At 53.7% G+C, this 21,609-nt stretch overlaps 1 protein-coding gene across 1 annotated transcript; it reads right to left on the bottom strand.

Annotated features, from left to right (window-relative positions):
• Positions 1-3,292: 3,292 nt before the first annotated feature.
• BLK (BLK proto-oncogene, Src family tyrosine kinase) lies at positions 3,293-20,485 on the bottom strand (the record flags this gene model as incomplete). The annotated part of the gene is made up of 12 exons (XM_079771660.1): positions 3,293-3,498; positions 4,204-4,335; positions 5,515-5,665; positions 8,425-8,501; positions 9,643-9,822; positions 10,252-10,404; positions 10,835-10,981; positions 13,757-13,860; positions 14,919-15,017; positions 16,031-16,124; positions 17,855-17,906; positions 20,378-20,485. 12 exons carry the CDS (start codon positions 20,483-20,485, stop codon positions 3,293-3,295), a joined length of 1,503 nt encoding a protein of 500 aa, XP_079627786.1.
• Between the last annotated feature and the right edge of the window lie 1,124 nt (positions 20,486-21,609).

The raw sequence follows: 21,609 nt of genomic DNA, 5'->3' as shown, positions 1-21,609 counted from the left end.
ACATTCGATCTGACCTTCCAGTCTTCAGAGCGGTGAGAAAATCCGGGTCTGTCGTCGAAGCCCCAGCCTGTGGTATTTGTTGTGGCAATCTTATGTACCATTCCATTTTCAAATCCTTAAAACCACCTTGTGAGGGAGTCACTGTTCTCCCTGTTTATAGTTGAGAAAATTGAGGCTTAGAGGACTTGAGTTACTTGCCCAAGGTCACACAGCTGAAAAGTGTTGGGCAAACCTAGGTCCTTGACTTCAAACCCCAGGCACTTATTTCCCAGTTCTAGCCCAAGGGTGTGAGGAGTGTGGGGTAAACAAACAAACAAACAAACAAATCATAGCAACAGATAGAGAACTTACCACAGAGGTCAGGGGAAACCCAGGGAAGGGTGGTGAAAGTTGTGGATCAGGGTCTCAGAAGGCCTTTCTTGAGGGTGACATCGTAAAATAATAAGAGCTAACATTTCTGAGCATTTACCCTAAGACAGGCACTCTGATAAATGCCTCACATGTACTAGCTCATCTAGACCTCAAAATGAGCTTATAATATATGTGTTATTCGTGGGCCCATTTTACAGATGAAGAAACTTGAGGCCCAGTGAAGTGAAGCAAAGTGCCAAGGGTCATACATCCAAGGAGAGAAAGCGCTTGAATTGAAACCCAGGTCTCCCCGACCTCGAAAATCTTGTTGCTACTCATTTTACAACAGATGCAAGTGTGTGCGTGTGTGCTGGCTCTGGGAGGAAGCACAGTCTTCATCGCAGGCAAGACAGCACCTGGGGTCCGAGGCTGGGGCCACTCAGCAGAGCCCTGGGGTCCGAGGCTGGGGCCACTCCTCAGCAGAGCCCTGGGGTCCGAGGCTGGGGCCACTCCTCAGCAGAGCCCTGGGTGCGTGGGCAGCAATCATATGCTCCAGATGTCCCCGGCCTGGGCCCCTTTCCCATAGCCTCACACGTGCAGAGGATGGGTGGGAGAATATGGCCTCCACAGCCTTGAATAGGCTCCCCTCCCACTTGTAAGACCAGTTCTCAGAGCAGGAAATGTTGCCTTTTTTTTTTTTTGTCCATTCATGTTCTCTCTCTTTGTTTTCTCTTTCTGTGTCTCTATCTTTCTTTCCCTGTCTCTCTTTGTCTTGCTGTCTCTCTCTATCTCTCCACACCCTCTCACACTTTATTCTCTGGCTGGGAACAAAAACCACCAGGGCACTGGCTCAGTTCTGGCTACCGCTAAGGCAAGGGCGCCTCCTCGTGGGGGAAAGTCTCACTGGCCCGTCAAGCTCCAGCATCACCTTCTCTAGGAAACCACCCTGAGGAGGGGGAGGTGGAGAAGATGTGACTGCCTTGCCTGACACTGTGTCATTGAGAATGTGCCGGTTGCTGAGAGTTAGACTGGCCCCCGGTCACTTGCAGCCAGCCCCACAGGTAAGGGGACTTCCAAACCCCATGCCTAGCCCAGTGGCTCCATCCTGATGAACATTAGCCAGCTGGGGACATCTAAAATGTGCTGAGGGCCCTGCCCCACCTGGAATTATTTTTAATGTGCCCTCCCCACACTGTCCCCCCATTTCCCTCTCACTACGTTCCGTACAGGCATCCAGACCATGGTCTAAGCCCGGATCACGTGGGGCGCTTAGGAAAGATGAAGTTTCCAGATGCTGCCTGAGACCTGCTGAATGGGCATCTCACATGGAGAGGTCTAGCCACCTGTGTTTTAACACAACGGAGGTAGTTTTCATGAAGAGTGAGGTTGGCCGAGGACTGGGTGACTCCCTTCACCTTCACGGGAAGTCGGTGGGGTCCAGAGAGGTGGCCAGCCAGCCCCAGGCCCAGGACAGCCAGGGCCCACTTCAGAGAGGCCGTGGGAGGCAGGAGGTGGTGCTCAGGCCTGAGGTATGGGCTGCGAAACTGGAAGGAGAGACACATTCCACACCCTACAGATATTGGGTCCTTTCCCATCCCTACCCCCGAAGGCACCCACAGGTGCCCTTCTCACCCATGAGCACCGCCACTAGTATTTGTGTCTGTCCGATGCACCCACCCCTGCAGGCTCCGTCAGCTGTCCGATGTCCTGCACCCCAGCTTAGCTCCCACTGGTCACACCCCTTTCCCCAGGTTCTGGGCCAGGCAGCCTCAATTCCTAGAGATTCTAGGGAGAGGGGTGTGGGTGCTAATCCCCTGGGGATGGGGGCTGGGGTGAGCTGTGCTTTTTTTCCGAGAGACTTAAAGAGCCCTGGGTTCCAGGGGAGGTCTAAGGCAACTCCCCAGAGCCCCCTGCGGCCTCTACCTCCAGCATCCTGGACCTCCTGGTGGAGATCTGTCCAAGTCAACCCCCCCCCCTCCCACCTCGGAGCCCAGGGCGCTGTTCCTCTCCTCTGTGCAGGCCCCCAAGAAGCGAGGCTCCGACTGTCAGCTCTGAGGCTTTGCTGAGGACCCTAACTCAGGCCTGGAGGCCAAAGATTTCTGAGGTGAGGGCGCCCCCTGCTGGCCCTGCTTAGACGCAGTGACAGTTGGGTCTGCGTCGTTGTCCCGGCGCTGAGGACTCGATTTCCACCGGAAACCCACACTCATCCGCGAGTCCCTAGCGGCGCCACTACACGCATCCATGTAGGTCGTGGATGCGAGGACCAGGCGTGTCACCAGTAAGGACACGGGAAAGCTCAGATCTCGTGACTTTATTACGGAAAAGTCCCAAAGGGCTCTCCCTCCCGGAGCCAAGGCTGGTGGACGCTTTTAGGCGCCCAGGTCGGGGAGGACCCAGATCCGCTTCTGGGGTGGGCGCAAGGGATCCCCAGGTGGGAGGCGGTCCGCGCAGGTGGGAGCCCGGCACTCCCGGTCACCTGCGCCAGCACGGGGGACCCTTGTAGGATGGCAAACACTAAAGAGTGTGCCAGGAGAGTGCCAGGCACTGCTCTGAACATCTTACCCCGGTTCACCCAAGTAATCCCCATGAGGAATACACGAGGTAGGAACTATAACAGTTCTTCCTGTTGCACAAAGGAGGAAGCGGAGGCACAGAGAGGCTAAGTAACTTGCCCAAGGACACACAGCCCGAGAAGGGTGGCACTGCAATTGGACCCGGCTCGGAGCCCACGCTGAGTACCACCCTCCAGGCCGCCTCTAGTTTCCTCATCCGAGAAAAGGGCGTGCCAGCCGCCCCCTGCCTTCCCAGCCGGCGCGGGGCTGGAATCGGAGCCGCGAGGGGAACCCGCCTCATCACTCCCGTGGGTCGGGCCACAGGTGTGCGCACCGGAGCTGCGAGGCGGGGGCCGGGAGCCCGCGGCGCGGAGGCACGGGGCGCCGGGCTAGGGCTGCAGCTCGTACTGCCGCTCCGTGGCCGTGTGGAAGTCCTCCAGCACCGACTGCAGGAACTCGAAGGTGGGCCGCTCCTCGGGCCGGCTCCGCCAGCACTCGGCGATGACGCCGCGGTACAGCTCGGGCGGGCAGGAGTCGGGGCGCGGCATGCGGTAGCCGCGCTCCAGGCTGCGGATGACCTCGGGGTTGCTCATTCCTGGAGGCAGAGGGGACGCGGGGCGCGGCTGAGGGGCGGCAGGGGCCGGCGAGGCCCAGACCGCGGTCTCCTCCCCCGCAGGCCACGTGGCTGCCCGCCGGGTGCCCCCTTTAAACATCCCTTCCTGTACTTTTCACTGCCCCGAGAGCCTCTGGAAACGAGGCTGTCGATTTTGTCCTCAGTGCGGCCGGTTCCTCCGTGGATGGGACCCTATCTGGCTTATCTGTGATGGCCTGACACGCAGCTGATGCGCACCGCTCGCTGGGCAGGTGTTGGAGGGAACGCACCGCCGTGAATGAGGGGAGACTGCGCAGCTGCCCAGGCCCTCCTGCCGGGGGCCGGGGTTTTACAGCCGGGGTGGGGCAGTCAGGAGTACTCCCAGGGCCCAGGGAGGGACCACCTGTCCTCAACTGAGATCAAACCAATTGGGAGTAAAAGATCAGACCCTGACCTTTCTTATTTCCAGGTTTGGGGGCTGATGCAGCCCTATGGAGGAAGGGGACACGGCCCTGTTGACAAGAGCAATGCTGAAGGGGGCAGGACCCGCCCCCCCCCCCCCCACTGTCGTGCCTGGTTACTGTCCCCACCATCGAGACTCCATTCTGACACATATGTGGGCACTCCAGGCACAAGGATGGGCCGTGTGCCATCACAACCACCCCAGGACACGGGGACCCCAAGTCGCCACAGGAGGAAACTGCCTACCTGGGTAGGGTACCCGCCCGTACGTGACGATTTCCATCAGGAGGATGCCAAACGACCACACGTCCGCCTTGATGGTGAACACCCCAAAGTGGATGGCCTCTGGGGCAGTCCACTTGATGGGGAACTTGGCCCCTGCAGGAAAAGCCACGAGCAGCTCTGTGAGGCCAGGGCTGGCTGCCCCCACTCTTCCTGTTCCTCCCACCCCCACAGCGTTTTGCAGGGCCTGTGTATTGGTCACTGAGACTCACTAGGACACATGACCAGGTGCGTGCAGACAAGGGGGGGGGGGGAGACACCGCATGAAAGGACAATAGGGGCACACATGTCACCCCGGTCACCCTCTTTAGGGCCTTGCCCAGTGGGCTTCCCTGGGCAACCACCCCCCTGTTTCCATCTGGACAGAGGTGTCCCTTTCCACCTGACCTGGCCTTGTGAATGACAGGGACTCAGGGCTTGGGCGAGTCACTTTAGCTGGTCCCTGCCTCAGTTAGTCCTGTCCTGCACAGTGGAAAGGATTTATGTATCTCTGAGAGTCACAGTGAGGAGGGGATTCAAATGCTGCTGCCCCAGGAAGCCCTGCGGATGGCTGCCATCTGATCAGCATTCAGAGCGGATGGCATGGCTCAGCACCCGGTCTGCTCCCACCACGCCTAGCGTTCTCCGCCTCCCCAGCCAGCCTGAGGTCCCTCAGGGAATGAGCCATACCGACCCTTCTCCTGTATCCACTGATTAACATGCTCAGCGGATATGGCTTGCCAGCCTGCTTGATAAATGTATGTGACCACTTCAATTCCCCTTGTGAAGAGGATTTTTACTTCAGTTATACTAAGGGGCTCTGTGGAATCTAATTCAGGTATAATTCATACTTCAGAGCAGTGCCTTCTAAAGTGTGTCCTTTGAAACCCGAGTTCTATGGAAGGTTAGTAGATGATACGTGGAAAAGTATTTTGGGCTCAAATCAGTTTGGAGGAGTGAAGCAAATGTACACAGTTGCTTTGCTGCAGGACTTCTCAGTGCCTTTACTATGCTGGTGTGCCTTGGAAATCACCAAGGGAGCCCTGGGTGGACTTTGCAGTATCTGCAGACCTACTTCACACAGCCACTCCTCAGAGGGCACTAGTGCTCTGGAGAGCACAGTTAGGGAAAAGCTGGCCCACCTGGGGGTAAGGCCAGATTTGTGGAAACCCCAAGGCTCTCTGCTCTCTTCACACAGGGCTCTGCTATGTAGTGATGAGGAGAAGTCCCAGGGGGTTTGGGATTTTGGGAAGGTTAAGTCCCAAGGTCTCCCTGTGGTTGGGAGTCTCTACTCACCCTCTTGGGCGGTGTATTCATTGTCGATGATCCGGGCCAAGCCAAAGTCACCAATTTTGCAGCCCAACGTCTCAGACACCAGGATGTTGGCCGCCCTGAGGTCACGGTGGATTGAATTCATTTTCTCAATATACGCCATTCCTTCGGCAATCTGGGGGAACAGGCCACAAAGGGAAGGGCAGCATGGGGACCTCCGTGCAAGGACCTCGCCCATCTGGGGTGCCCTACAAAGTCCCTATGGGGGAGAGGAAGGACCCGCCCACCCTCCCCACCAGCCTGTCCGTAGAAGCATCCTTCATCCTCTCAGTCTGGAAGAGGAGGGAAGGAATGCTTGATGTTTGTTGTTTTTGGTGGTGCATGGAGGGTGGTGGTGCTGGAGAAGGAGCAGGCTCTTGGGTGGAGTAGAAAGACGGCTTCCACTGTCCTCAGCTGAATAAACTACACACCCCTGTCCCCTCAAAGCCCAGAAAGCAGAGACACTACCATCAGCACTAGGGGCTACCTCTCCTCTCCTTCCAAGTGTCTGCAGGGGAGGGAGACAGCAGAATGAAGACAGGAGAAAAGGGAGGTCTCTGAACAGGGGAGCAGACCAGGAAGGGGCAGGAGGGAGAGGGGAAGGTGGTGGTGGGGGAAGGGTTTCATTTTCTTGGCCTATTGGAAGCACAGTTTTTGGAGCTGGGTGCCCTGGTTTGGAATTGTTGACCCCTGGCATGTTGCTTAAGCTCCCTGAGTTGTCACTGAACTTATTGGAACACAGGAAAGGGGTGTCCAGGGCACGGAGTTGAGGTGAGCATTAAATGAGCCACGTGGCTGAGAACCTAACCCAGCACTGCTCCAGGGCGGGCCCTCAGGGAGCAGGGGCAAAATCCCGATGGAACAGAGGCAGGAAAAGAGGAGGAGGCTCCATGTCTGTCCCCTGTCGCCAGCACTGGGCCTGGAATGGCTGTTTGTGCTGCTCATGTGTCCTTTAGCCAAGGAAACCCACTCAGGCTTCATTCTCTGCACTCCCATCGATAGATGAAGAAACTGAGGCAGAGCATAGAAAGCCAGTTAATCGTCTCAGACCTGTGGCGGCAAGAAGCCAGCACTGGGATTAATCCAACCTCTCCTTCTATTTCCATTTGTATTGATTTATCCATGAAGGAATGAATTCATTCTTTCATTCCTTTGCTAAATCATTCCATCAACACACATTTACTGGTATGACACTGTGGGGACTATAAAGCTAAGTATCGAATATCTTTTATCTGGACAGCATTTAGCAGTGCTCATCCCATTAAAAAATATGTATTGAGTAGTACTAGAGATACCAAAAAAGGAAGAAAAAAAAGCGTTGAGTAGGACCCGGATCTGCTTCCAAGGAGAAGAATCTGCCGTGCATCATGCTAACGAGAACATATGAGCTAAGCACTCTCGAGCACTTTCCTGTCCAGGGAAAGTTTACTAGAAACGACACGACTTGGGTCATGAACACTGATTAGGATGCTTCCAGGTGAGAAGAGAGGCAAAGGCGTTCGGGAAGAGAGGACAGCCCGGGCAGAGGCTCTCACGGCATCAGAGAGCTGCCGTGTGGCTGCATCTGAGGTTGTGGTTGGAGGGGAGCTTTGCATTTCATCCTGTAGAGCAGGAAAAGGTGCACACAGAAGGGCATTGAGTTTGAGTGTGTGTGTGTGTGTGTGTGCATGCACACATGTGTACACGTGGTGAGGCACTAGCATGACCAGAACATGGTTTAGAAGCTGATTACCTGGGAGGTTCTGATTTTGGGTTTCTTAACCCTCAGCATCTTGACCATACCTGGGGATAAACTGAGGTGGCTTTTCACATCCTTTATCCCTGGGGGACCCATGATTTACCAAGGAATGGAATACAAGGCAGGAGAGAGCAAGAGAAGGAAAAGAAAGGAGTCCACGGGCTTATCACTCATATGTGGTTTGAAACCGGTTACCAGCGCTAATTTTCCGAGACCATCTCACCAGCCTCCTCAAACCTGTCTGTGGAAAACGGGTGTGGTGACATCAGTTCCTGCATCGATACTAATAGCAGATAAGGCCTCCGAGGTGGGGACGGGTGTGTGGGGGAGGGGAGGTTTCCTTTCTGGAGCAGGATGTGTGTGTGCATTTACATGTCTCACAGGTTGACCACAGATTTTCTGCTGAGAGTTCCAGTTTTAACAGACACACACTTGGGGCCCCCAGATGGGTTTTCCTGCCAGTTAGAGGCCTCAGCTAAAATTGCTGGGGAGGAAAGAGCCTCCTCTCCATTTTCCCACCTGCCTCAGAAGATGCTTGTGGGCACCCGCTGAGGAAGAAACGAGGCCCCCCAAAAACACTTGCCTACCATGTTACATGGAATTCATGCAAACTCTCTGGGTTTTCCATACCACCATCTGCTCTCTCTCTTCCTTATTGATAGAACCCAATCATCCCATCATGGTTGCCCAAAATGAAGACTACATTTCCCAAGCTCCCTTGCAACTAGGAGTGGCCAGGAGGATGTAAGAGCAATGTAGTGGGTGACTTCAGGGATGTCTCTAGGGAGGAAAATGGGCTTTCAACCCCTTTTCTTCTTCCTGCTGACTGAGAAGAGGACAAGATGGTAAGGCGTGAGCACCCACCTTGGGCAATCAGATGACATGCTAAGACACCTGCAGATGGAAGAAACCTGGGTCCCTGTGACTTTGAGGGACAAGTCCACCTACCACCCAGACTTTCCACCTTTGGATGTAGACACGTTTAAGCCATTATTACTTTGGGTTTTCTGTCCTTCACAGCCCAGCCTAAATCAGATAGATACAACCTCTAAATAGTTGATTCTGTTAAGCCAGAGGGCAGGGAGGAGAGACCTGGAGGCCTCGGCTCCCATGAAGGCATTGGTACTCAGGTCTGCTGCCCTTGGTAGCTCACAAACCTGGGCCGACATGTCGATGAGTCTTGGGAGGGACAACCTGCTGCCTTCATCTGTCTTCAGGAAATCCAGCAAGCATCCTGAGGAAAGAGAAGCTGCAGCTGCACTTCTGCAAGTGACCCCTCCCCGGCCATGCCAGCCTCCTCCAGGTGTGGGCTGCTCCCCACCGGGGCCAGAAGCAGGTGGCGCTCTGTGAGACTCTTGTCCACAGAGAAGAAATCCACCCACAGCGTCAGAGTGCCTTCTGCTCTCAACCTCGGTCCAGGATCCCAACCTCGGTCCTCACGGCACCCAGGAGGCAGCTAATGTGCTCCCGGCTACTCACGGGAGGTTAGTTTTCAGCCAGGTTCAGGGTCACAAGCCAGGGAGCCGGGAGCAGAACCTGCTCCTCTGACTCTAAGTTCCGTGCTCATTCCGGCACGACCTTCTTGCTCCTTCACCCTTTGTTGGTAGAAAGTGTGCCTCTCAGCACCAGAATGGAGAGACCCAGCCCTGGGATTTGGTGCCTCTAAAAGCCCCGAGGGACACTCACCTGAGGTGTGGCTAAGAGGTGAGCCGGGGAGCCATTGGGTCCCCAGCTCAATGTGGGGCCCCCTTCATGGCGACAATTAAGGAACTAGATTAGCATGGCACCTTAGAATCCACAGGAAGCAGTGTGTGGTCCGTGTCACAGGAGGGGTGAGAAGGAGGTCAAAGGCCGAAGCCCAACCCCCGGCCCAGCCCACTGCCCCATGAGAGCTTGGCCACACTGTGGACCTCAGCGGCCATCTCACCCAACCTCTCTTTTCACTGTGTGGTAAAATGTTCATTCGGTTTTAAAAGGCCCCATGGCTGGTGAGTGGTAGTCCTGGGACTAGAACCATCTCTGGATGCCCAGCCTATTGCTCTTTCGACTTGGCCATGGTCTGTCTTCCCCAGCAGGTGTCAAACAGTGCCGGCCACAGAAGACACACTCCAAGTGCTCCTGAACTGAGGACACAGCTCTAGAGAACCACTGGCCTGTCTTGTCCCTCCCCTCTGTCCCCTATGGCTGTGGGACACCCTAGGCGTGCAGTGTGCTGGCTAATCCACTCAGCCCATGGCTCAGTGTTCCCCTGCACAGGTCCTCTGGCCAGGCAAACCCATGGCAGCAGATGGGCCTCTGCCTTCTCAGCCCCAAAACCTATAGCCTCCCCCATCCCCGCCTCTGTCTGAGGGACACAGGCCCCCACGGGGCACCACCTCTGGCCATGTACTCGGTCACGATGTAGATGGGCTCCTTGGTGACTACAGCATAGAGACGAACCAGCCTTTCGTGCTGGAGGGTTTTCATCAGGTTGGCCTCACCCAGGAAGGCCTCCGGAGACATGGTTCCCTCCTTCAGGGTCTTGATGGCCACCTTCACATTGTTTCTGTAATAACCTGAGCCGGGAGACGGGGTGGGGTATGGGAGAGAATGAAGAAGCCAGTCAGAAGTCCCAGAGGTTGTGGGAGGTGATCCCTTAACCAAAATCTACATAAGCTTTTGGGAGCCATCCGATGCTGGGGGGTGGGCTGGGGGACTGAGGCTAGGCCTTAGGAAGTGGCCCTGAGCGGGAATGTACAGCTTCTGAGGGTGATGGATATGTCAGCGTATCTGGCCAGATGTCAGCCTGTCTCAGCCTCCCTCCGGCATTTGAGGAACAGTGCTCTATGCCTCCATCACCTCATCGGTGAAATGGGTATCATAGCCTCTGTCCCTTCTCCCTCACAGCCTTTCTGGGGAAACAGGATGCGCTGTGCAAATCCTGAGCCTTCTGGGTGTCAGGACGCAGGGCAGGGCAAGAGGCTCCGGGCAGACCGCACACTCACCCATCCAGACCTCGCCAAACTGCCCAGACCCAAGTTTCCGGACCAGCTTGAGAGACTGCCGGGGGATTTCCCATTCATCCTGGGCCCAGGGGTTCTGAGGAGCCAGGCTCACACAGGGTTGGGTCAGCTTCTGGCATAAGCCGTCCCCTTTCTCTGTGTTAGAGAAGAAACAGGGCTGGAGGTTACCAGAGCAGCCGGGCTCCCATCTCTTCCCGGAGAGCCATAACTCTCTTAGCTGTGTCTCACAACCCCCTGTTGCTAGCCCCACCCCTACCCCAAATGCTCCTCTACACATGTGCACGCACATGCACACACACACACACACAGCTCTTTGCAATTGTTTGGTAGAAAGCAAGGCATGCTAGCATCAACCTGCTCTCTCTAAGATGAAAATATTTGTTCCTCTCCAGGCAGTTGAATGCTGATCCAGTAGAAGGGATTAAGTACACAGACTTTAAATCACTATGTTTGACAGTGTCAACTCCAAGACACACCGATGATTCTCAATCTCGAGATCTTAGCAATAAAGAGATATAAAGGCTGCCTGGCACAGGTCTCCACCCCATCACATGCCCCGTCTTACTAGAGTAGTGCTGCACCAAAGCCTGGAGTGTGGGGAAGGTGATTCGGGGGGAGACGTAATAGCCTCCTTCATCCAGGGAGCGGATCTTATAGTGTTTGATCACCTCCCCCTGGGTGGTCACGTCCTTCACAGACAGGGAGAAGGCACCTAGAGGGTTGATAACAACACAGCATGAGAAGGAAGGCATAAAGAGGGAAAATTGGGCTGGGATATGGGCTTCATTTCAATGCATTGGGGAAAAGCTTCCTGCATTCTGCTCTCCATTTTGACCACTTCCATCCTAAGCTGCCTTTTCCTTCATCTCAACCTCAGGTCTCCTGGAAGCCTGCCCTATCAGCTCCATCCGACTCTGTTCTAGATGTTTCTGCCAGTTTCCCCAAATTCAGCCAGGGCACCAAGAACTCTGGTGCAGGGAGGACGTTCTCTTAGGAAGCAGGACTGGGCACCTGGTCACTCGGGGACCCTTTGCCATGGAATATTGAGAATGTAGAGCTATTGGGGGGACTAAGAGGTTGATTGATTCATTCATTCATTCTGGCTGAAAAGGCTGACTCTACTCCCACATGCAACACCAAATCTCAACCTCAAGCACCCTTGTCCAGGGAGGAGAGCATGACCAGCTGTTTCCCAGGGGTTCTGTTCACATCCACTCACACGTCGGTGTGTTTCGTCATCTATGTTAATGTTTGCCTGCAGACAACGGCTAGCCGATGCCAGGGGTTACGAGTAAGTTAAGGAGGCAAGAGTTTCCAGTTGAGAAACTTCTTCCCATAAACCTGATGTTTTCATAAAATGCCTCTGCCCACATCTCTGGGTACCATGCCCCTCCTCTTAACTGGGAGGTGAGAAAGCCGAGGCCCAAAGGCGGATGTCGCTTGGCCCTGGTCACTCTGCTAGGTAAGCAGCAGGCTTGGGGGCCCTATGGTCCTCCCTAAGGACTTGCCTACCTCGAGCAGTACCACTCCCTCCCGCCAGGTGTCAGGCTTGAACACCTCTTTTTCTGGACATGGATGCTTGATTTTCGGCTGTACTGTTTGTCAGCAGGCATCCTTCCTTTCCTTCCCTTTCAGACCATCACTCTATCTCAAACTCATTCTCTCCTCCCATCTCCCTTAACCATCGCGCCTCTCTCATCACCTACTTGCAAAAGGACGCCGAGAGGGTGGGTGTCGCATCGGGCGCCTTGCTGCGGCCACAGCCCACACCACGCCTGCAACCCCAGCCCCAGCTGCAGGCTGCAAACTGTCTCCCACCTCGCACCTAGTAGGTGCAACTATGCCCCAGAATGTAAGGAATTGGAGAGTGGCTCTAATGAGTTCACACCGCCGGAGCGAGACAAAGGGCTTCCTCCCCATTTCCTCGGCGGCACTCTGCGGGCAGAAACTCGCAACGAGCCCAGGAGACCTGCTCTCTTCCAGCCAGAACCACTGCCCAAGTTCATGACTTAGGGCCCCTCACTTGCCCAGGCTCATCCAAGGATCTGCTATTATCTTTTTACAATTTGGCATTCTTCTTAAAGGAACCTCCAAATCCTATCAGCTTCAGGTTCACAAAATCTGCACCTCCTGCTTCAAAACCCAGACCCCCTGCCCTGCCTCTGGGCTGCGCTGGGCACGCAGACTGGACTCCCAGAGATGGAGATTTTTTAACCCCGGAAAGACCACCTGCTTTTGGACTAATGGGTGCTCACATGCATACCAATAAACTGAGGCTGGAGACGCTAAGGGACACCTGGAAGCCACAGGGAGCGAGGACTCTCTCCCCTTGCTTCTGAGTTTCTACCCTGTCTTACAGCCACTGTAGACAAATGTAGACAGAGGGATCTTGCTTTGGAGTTCTGAGGGGTTGTGTGTGCGTGTGTGCGTGTGTGTGCGCGCGCGCGCATGAATAGGTGTATGTGTGGGGGGTGATGATGCTTGGATAATCCTACAGCCCAGCTCCATCTGGCCAGTGCCCATCTGGGACTAGCTTCCCACAGTAGGCAAGGAGGAGGTCCCCCACCCTTAGAGAACCCAATCCTCCTCCACACCGAGGTTGGGAGGAGGGCACCTTAGCCATAGGCAATGAGAAAAACATCCTTTCCAGGGTGAAATGACATGATATCTGGGATTTGCTTCAATATAATAGGTGTGGGTGGGGATACACATGAAACAAGACGGGCTGAGTTGATCATTGTTGGAGCTGGGCGTCGGGTACAATGGGTTCCATTATATACTAGTCTCCCTACTTCTGTATGTGTTTAAAATATTCTACAAAAGGGAGAAAACACGTAGGTTTCATTCTTGGACATAGGTGCTCTGCCATTAAAATGGAATAGTGGCAATGTACATACAGGGTGGGGCAAACGTAGGTTTACAGTTGTGAGTATGTGAAACAGGTTTTATTCTTGTATTATTATTTATTAGTTATTTTCCATATATACAACTGTAAACCTACGTTTGCCCCACCCTCTGTGTGTGTGTGTGTGTGTGTAATTAAATGCATCCATTGGTGCACTTCAGGAAATTTTGCACAGAGAAGTCTGCACAGAGCACCCCAACTTATCGATGCACCCCTCCTCCTCCAATCCGGCCCTGAGCCTTTGAGGGGCATGAGGCTGAGGGCTCTCCCCTGAGCCTCACAGTGTGTGATAAGCAGCTCTCTTTGTCCAGCGTCTGCTGCTCTGGTGTTTCCACTCACTGCAGATCTCGGGCCGTGAATGGAGCGGAGGGACAAGCCCAGGTGCTCCTCCTGGGCCAAACCTCGTCGGTTCTCATCGTGCCAACCACAGGGAACCAAATCCAGCCTGAACTGGGAGACTGGGGCCCGGGGGCTGCCAGGTTCTCCTGCCTGGCATTCCCCTCCCACTGCCCTGGCAGCAGCCAGGCCTCAGGTGGGGCCGCCCAGAGCACACAGGGCAGGAAGGGCTCTGCCCACGCTTACCTTTGTTGGTTTCGCTCTCTCTGATGAGAAAGGAGCCCACCTTATTGATTGGAGCCAGAAGCTGCCTCTCAGCATCTTTCCGGCTAATTGATCTAAAGAACCACCTGGAAAAGGTCAAAGGCAGGTGAGCCTCAGGGAGTGGCCATGGTCCTCGGATCATTCTTCTCCAAACCTCCCTCCTAAGCTGTGCCTCTGCCCCCAGGAAATAAAATTTGTGCCCCTTTTCCCAGGTCCACCCTGAGCCAGCGCTCCTCCCAGCTTGATCCACGCATGCCCCTTGTGTTGTCCTCCCCTTTCTTCCCAAAGACTTACTGTTTTCTTGAAATGAAACAAAACTACTATATGGGTGCCCTTTGTTAATTTCACTCTGGGGAAAGGCGCCCAGCCACCTATCCTCAGAGCACACTCTCCTTGGAGTCAGTCTCTGAAGTAGATTCTCAGAGCCTGATTCCCATCATGGCCCCCTGCGCAGGGACTTGTCAGCGTGGGAGTGCATGCAGTTCCAGGGCCGGGAGTGCCAGACAAGGAACCCTCCCAAGGGCTACCTACCATCGCTGCACGAGGGACACCAGGTGGGGCCACTAACCCAGTTCCTACACTTTGCTCCTGAGTTTGACACGAGGAGCCACGTGTTACTCATTTTACAGCTTCCCCAGTCCTGGACAGAGCTGGGCTCTGGGTCCTGTTTGCTCAATGCCCTCTGTGTGAGTGAATGAATGGCTGAGGCCCACAGCAGACCTCCCAGGGGGTTATGAGGATGCTGCTCCTTGATAATCCAATTCTGAATGAGGCCACCACCCTGGGAGTCCCCCAGGCCCCAGCCGCTGGAGGGCACTGGGGAGTGTGAGCTGATTCAGCACCTCCTTGTTAGCTTGCCAGGCCATGGGACACGGGGACGTTTCTGTCCAGGTGAGCCAGGAAAGGTTGGTCCTCATATGGGGTAGTGAGGTGCTCCCAGAGGAGCGACTCTCTCAGGAACACACGGCAACTGAAACATTGTCTAGCCTGCCAGCTCCGTGCCTCTTTCCTGCTCCCCGCTGCTGGGTTCACACAGGCTCACTCTTGAGCCGCTGTCTGGCCACACCCTGCACGGCAGCCTGCACAGCAGAAGCAGGGGACACGCCTCTGCCCTGAGGGGCCTTCCGTCCATCTGTCCACCTACTTTTCCACTTCCAGGGTCTCTACTTGGGCCACAAAGTTGCTGGGCACGTAGCCTTCTCTTCCCGTGATGAGAGACTTGGCCAACCACCAGTCTCCAGATCTAAGGGAAGAGGGAAACAACAGAAATGAGAGAGTGGCTCAGATGGGTGCCTCTGTGCGGCAGCTTACAGCCCCCGGGGACTGTGGGCTCATCCCTGCGAGGCAGAGGATCCACAGAGGCAGACAGCCTGGCAGATGAGAGGGAGCTCGCGCAAGCTGCTCAGTGACGTGGGACTACCTGGGCTATTTCAAACGCACGGGTGCTCCTGGCCCAGGAGAGAGAAGGGCATGGCACAGCCTCCAGGGGACAGTTGGTCTAGACTGCCTGACCAACCCACTAGGGCCCCTGTCTCACAGTGAGTAGCCTTCCTCTTGATTAATGGACGTCTTTAGAACGGAGTGAGCGAGTTGGGACTGGACAGGAAAGACAACACAGGAGGGCTGCTGGTGAAAGGAGGAACAGGCAGCTCAGGGATGGCCAAAAGGTCAGGGTTTGCATGCTGTTCGCTCAAGGTCATTGCAGAACTTCAAGAACAAAGCAGGAGGCCCTTAGGACTCTACAGGACAATCCAGATGTTTGAGACCAGATTCTGGAGGAGTCGCTGAGAAGGAACAGTGGAAATAAACCACAGCCGATTTCATAAGTAGAATCTCACGCGAGATCTCATCTGGCGAGGGAGACAAATATTGACAGAAGTGACTCCAACATGAAGCTGTGATGGAGCGACTAGGCAAACACTGTGGGAGTCAGGAGGGCTGCACGAAGGAGGTGGCATTAGAGGTGGGCTTCGAAGGAAGAGTAGGATTTTGACAGCGGAGCAGGAAACCCCCTCACCAGGAGACTTTGGGAAGGCAGATGGAAGAAGGACGGTTGGGTCAAGTTAAAGAAAATGCTGGGTACCTGGGCTTGGGGCTGGCAGTGGAGAGAATATTCTGGAGGCAGCTAAAGGGAGCGTGGTGGGGTGGAATAAGGCAGATGGGCGGATGGGTGGGAGTCCTGCTCTGATAGGGAGCTGCAGAGACCTCTGGCCACGAGACAGCATCCTGGAGACGTAGAGCATCCTGGAGACTTACTCTTTTAGGATCTGCAGCTTCTCCCCTTTCAGCATCTGCAGGTCACGGTCATTCACTGCCATGTAGTCATACAGCGCCACCACAAAATGCTCTTCTAGGGGGAACAAGGAAGACATGGCCACCGCTCAGGCCCACGGGACTGGTGGTAGGGCTGGGGTAAGCCTGTGCTGTGAGCCACCTTCTGGCTCCTAAGAGGGTCAGGATAAAGGCAAAGATAGAGGGGAAGCTGGGGACCTTCTCACTCACTGATGCAGAAGACGTTTCTGTCTGGCAGACTGACCTGAGCTTGCTGCTGGGAACAAGGGCATACTGCCCCTCTGAGCCCATTGCGACGTCCTTTCTGGACCCCACATAGAGACCCTCAGGCCTAGACGGGGCTAGTGTGTAAGGGATTCAGTAGCCCAGCGTTTAGGGAGGTCAGCTGCATGGACCTGAGGGCCGAAGACCCAAGTCTGGAAACCAGTGTTGGCTGATCCCTTATCTCCTGGAGGCATGTGAGCGTCTCCTCTCTTCCCCGTCCCCACCGGTCCCTTCCAGCCTCTATTCCAAAGGGAGCAGTGGTCTTGGAACCTGGCAACTGTAACTTAGACCTGCAGCCATGCCCAGGGCCCCATCGTGGTGCTTCTGGCTGGCAGGCCCCTGCTTGCTGGTGGGCCCTAGGACGGAGGTGGAGAGAGGGCTCCGGAGCTTGCATGACAGCTCTCATGTGATGAGGGCTTTTCTGCACGGCTCTGGGGGCCAAGGCCCACCTGGAAAAGGCCACCTGAGACCACCTCGCTTCCCCGAGAGCGATGACTCCAGCTTTGTCTCTAATGCCTGGCGTGACCTTGGGCTGGTCACCTCCCCTCGGTGGGAAGAGGGGGTTGGAATAGATGACAGAGGCCCCTCTGGTTCTGAGATTCAAATCCCTGTGCCAAAAGCAGTTAGTTTACGTCCTTCACCCAGACTTTCTTCCTGGAAATTTGACCCTCTGGCAGGAAGCGGAGGGTGGCCCCTGATGCTAATTAATTGTGATCTCCAACAGGATGAGAGACACCAGGTGAGGTCACTACCCCGAGTCTGAGTTCTTGCAGAGAGGAGCCACGTCTTATACAGCTTCCCCAGTCCTCGGACAGAGCCAGCTCTGGGTCCTGTTTGCTCAATGCCTTCCGGGTGAGTGAGTGAATGAATGTAGACTCAGGCTGGCATTCTGCTCTCCAGTACGCCACTTCAGAATGAGGCCACCATCCCGTGAGACCCTCCTGAGGTCTGAGGCCCTGACTCAGGAAGGCCGAGGTCATTTGCTATGTCACCTCTATCGTCCTGCCCACCAAAGTGCCAGTGGAGATGGGCGAGGGAGGGTGTAGTGAGTGGTTAGAAGGTCAGCTTGGGACTTTCGAGAGTGAAGAACAGGACAGTAATTCAAACAGCAATAGACTGAGGGCTGGGAGGGAGGACGCAGAACCATGGTCCTCACCCTTGGAGGTTGGGACTTAGATCTTTGAAAGCCCGGGTTTCATGGTGCTGTTTGCATTCACTGTAACACTTGTCTTTTTGTGCTCATTTGTAGTTTGTAAAGTCCTTTAAAAATGCCCACCGAGGTTCACTAAAGGAACCTGAGCCTGGCTGCTGGAGAGGCCCCCAAGGGCAGGCGAAGCTGGGACAGAGCTGGGCCACAGGCTCCTCCCTCAGCCTCCCCTAGCCTTCTCCCCTAAGACTCTAGGGGCCCACGCACCTTCCTCTCCAGGAAGCTGCTCCCAACTGAGCCCCTGTTCTAACTGCATAAATCCGGGGCCTGGGGAGGAGGCCTGAGGAGCCTCAGCTTCCAAAGCAGCCCCTTCTTACCTCGATCCGGGTGTGTGTCGGGAGGCGCCGGAGCCAGGTGGTTAAACACGACCTGGAGCAGAAACACATGCCCTCTGCGTTAGTTCAAGGCCCCGCGGCCAGGGCAGGGCCTGCAGGGCGGTGGTGAGACTACTGTGACGGTGGGAGCTGCCCTGTTGGCACAGGTACCAGTGCCATCTCGAATAACCCCGGACACCGGCCATCTTTGCCCGGACCTTATATACATTGAGAGGAGGGGTATGGAGGGATGCCCAACTTTGCAAGAGGCAGCTGTGGAATGGACGTGGTGGTTGGTGTGTGTGTGTGTGTGCGGGGGGGGGGGGGGGGGGGGAGGGGAACACCCCATCACCTGGCTTAAAATCCTGGCTCTGCCATTAAATGATGAATTTTCTCAAGGAAAATTATTTTTAAAATGTATCTCTCTTATCATTGATCATTGATGTTTCTATCTCTCCATCTCCCTTTCTCTCTGATATCAATAAAAATATATTTTAAAAAAAGTATTTCCTTAAAACTTAACAAATATATTCCTACGTATATACCCTGTAGAGAAACTTTTGCATATGTGTACTAGGAAACATGTACAACACTGCTCCCAGGAGAAACACATAATAATAATAATAATAATGATAATAATAATTACATGACCAAAGATTAGATAAATTGGGGCATATGCATGCAATCAATCCTACACAGCCGTGGAAGTTAAGGAACTATAGCTACATGCATCTACATGGATGAAGCTCACAATGAAAAACACAGATCTGAAACCCATGTCTCAGAAGAATCCATGCTGTTGGATTCATTTGATTTAAAATTCACAACATGCAAAATTAAATTAAATAGTATTTAGGAATATATGCACATAGGATGCTACAGAAAAAACAAAGCTAAGGAATAAGCACATCAGAATAGCGGGGCCGGGGCGAGGGGGACAGACTGGGGGACAGCAGAGGTCTTCAGAGCGATGGGTCCCTTTCTACTTCTGAGGATGGGAGGGGCTGCACTAGGTGTTCATTTTATTCTCCTGCTTTCAACCTGTAATCAATAATCTTTTTTTTTTTGGTATTTATTAAACACAAATTTGAAGCAGCATTTTGCAAAATGGTATGTATAGTATTATGGTTCCAATGAAAATAGAAACACATACATAACACACAAGGAAGGAGTCTGGGGTGAGGGCATGTGCTGAGGGGTGGGAACGGCCAGGGAGAGGTCAATGGGGGGTGGGGAGGAGATGTATGTAATACTCTAAACAATAAAGAATTAAAAAAAGAAAAGGGTCTGGAGGCAGGACCCCTGCAATGCTAACTCCGGGTATCATTGGCTAGTGGGATAATGAGTACTTATAAGTTTTTTTCATAATTGATATGTATTATGTGACTTTTTAAAAGTTAAAAACATTCCAGGCTCTACTACTTATTAGCATATAACTCTGAAGAAGTTATTGAATCTAAGTCCTATTGAGTAATTTTCTCAGTCAGATAAATCAATAATTAATCTATGGCCCTTCGATCAACAAACATTTCATTGTTACATGCCAAGCCCTGCACTAAGTTGGGACACCGATAAGATGCCTGGTTTATCTAAGAAATGGGAATAGCAGTCACCACTCCCATTAGGTCACAGTTGGGATGAAGTGATGACTAGTTGGATGTGCCTGTGGGGGAAGAAAGAGCAGGAAAGAGGAGTCCAGGCATGACTTCCAATTGCCCCAAATCAAAAGGTGGTAGGTGACTAGAATGGGGGGGGGGGGGTGGACACAAACAGTCATCTAAAAATGCATTTAGGAACCAGTAGCATCAAAGGGAGCTAACTACTTTGTAAACAAACCAGAACTTTGAGACAGGCTCCATGAACACTCGAGGGCCTGTGGGGGAGGTGAACGTAAGCACCCTCCTTCTTAGGTTGCCTCATCCTAGGGGAGTGAGCTCTTTGGAATGCTGGCACACCAGGAAGGGGACAATGACCCAGGAGCTTCTGGATAGAGTTGAGGGCAACAGATAAGGCTAAATGCCTGAGACTCTTCCCACCACACCCTTTCCTCAAGCTGACCTCTTTGGTTTTTCTTTCTCTTCAAGGCTGCCCTTGCCCAACGAAAACTGGCTAAGAATTATTGGGAGCTAACCATGCACAGTTCTGTGCTAAAGGTAATATGTTAAAGCATTGCATACTTGTATCGACATGGCGTGTTGTTACATCCCCATCAGAAAGCCCTTTTTATTCTACCCACTTTACAGGTGGGGAAACTGAGGATAAAGGGAGTTAAGAAACCTGCTTCAAAGGTACAGCTAACAGATTTAAATTCCAGCCATCTGGCTGTTAAATATTTTACAATCTGTAACACCAATATGAGCTGGGGTGGCACTGGAGGGGAGCGGGGCCCTATTTGTGGGAGCCCTGAGTTATCAAGAGAGGGCACTGGGACTTGCTAGAGACTAGGAGCAGCCCCCAGGGAGCCACACGTGCTCTGTGCTCTCCCTCCTCCCGCTCCCTCTCCAGCTGGGAGAAGCGATCACTCACCAGGGGTGGCAGTGGTGGGGCCTCTCTGCTCTGGGTGCTGACCTTCACAGGGCTCCATTGGCCCTTACTCTTCTCCTTGACCTGCTTTCTGCTGCTCACCACTCCCATCCTGTCAGAGAACACACAGCAGGTTGGTGGTGTGAGTAGGTCTGCAGAGCCTCTGAACGGAAGAGCTCCCCTAAACTCCTTCCCGGTGGCCAATTAGAGAGGTGGGGTGGTGAAGGTCAAAGTCAGACATGAAGTTAGAATGGGGTTGGTGGGTTAAGCTTGCATCTATATATTCCCCCCCCCCCCCCCCCCCCCAGAGCAGGGAGAAGTGGCCCAGAGAGGAGACATGGCTGGACTTAGGACACAGAGATTATAAACTCCTAGAGTGGCCTCCACCCCTCATCCCACCTCCCGGACAGGAGTCTTGGCATCTGGAAAGAGTCTGACCAAGGTGTCCAGTGGTCTGGGTCTTAGCTGTCATCTGCCACTGCCTGCATCCCTCGGGAAAGCCACACTTCCTCTCACGACCCGTTAGGGTGTGTCTGAGGTCCTTGCCAACTCGGATATTCAGGTCAGGCTTTATACAGTTAGGGCACACAGATAGCACAGGCATCTAAGGCCAATCGCAGCTTCTCCAGGAATATTGGGGAATCTTCTTTAGAGGTGAGAGAAATACGGTCAAGATTTTTCTTGGGTAAAGAATCAGAGGATGACAGATGTGGGAAACACCCTAGATTCTGGCCCCTCTCACCACCACCCTCATTCCAGGGGCTGCTATTTAGGGAGGGCTTACTCTGGACCAGGAATGTCACAAGCCCTATCTCATATCCCACTTTCAACTCTAAATAAGTGTAAGCAGGTGTTAGTGCTATCCCAGCACTATCCCAGGACTGTGGTTTGAGGCATTAAATAGCTGTTTCATGATCAAACAACTAATCAATACAGAGCAACTCTGAAGCCTGCCTGACCCCAGACCACCGCACTCCGCCTCACACCTGGGTCCTCCCCAAGCCCCGGACATCGATAGAGGAAGGGACCTTGAGTCCTGACCGGCCGTGTGGTCCGTGGTAGACGCCTGATTGCCTTTGGATGTCTGCACCGTATTTCATAGATTTTGAGATGCAACTTTTTTACATTTCAGTATCTCTGAAAATGGAATATGTTTTACAATTGATGATGACTCATATTATATTTAGCAGCATATTTTTTTTCTCTTTCAGTGATACATAAAATAAGCGCTAGCC

Source organism: Cnephaeus nilssonii (genome assembly GCF_951640355.1).
Source record: "Cnephaeus nilssonii genome assembly, chromosome: 5".
In the NCBI taxonomy this organism is placed as follows: domain Eukaryota; kingdom Metazoa; phylum Chordata; class Mammalia; order Chiroptera; family Vespertilionidae; genus Cnephaeus; species Cnephaeus nilssonii.
This window is presented reverse-complemented; position numbering and strand designations above follow the sequence as displayed.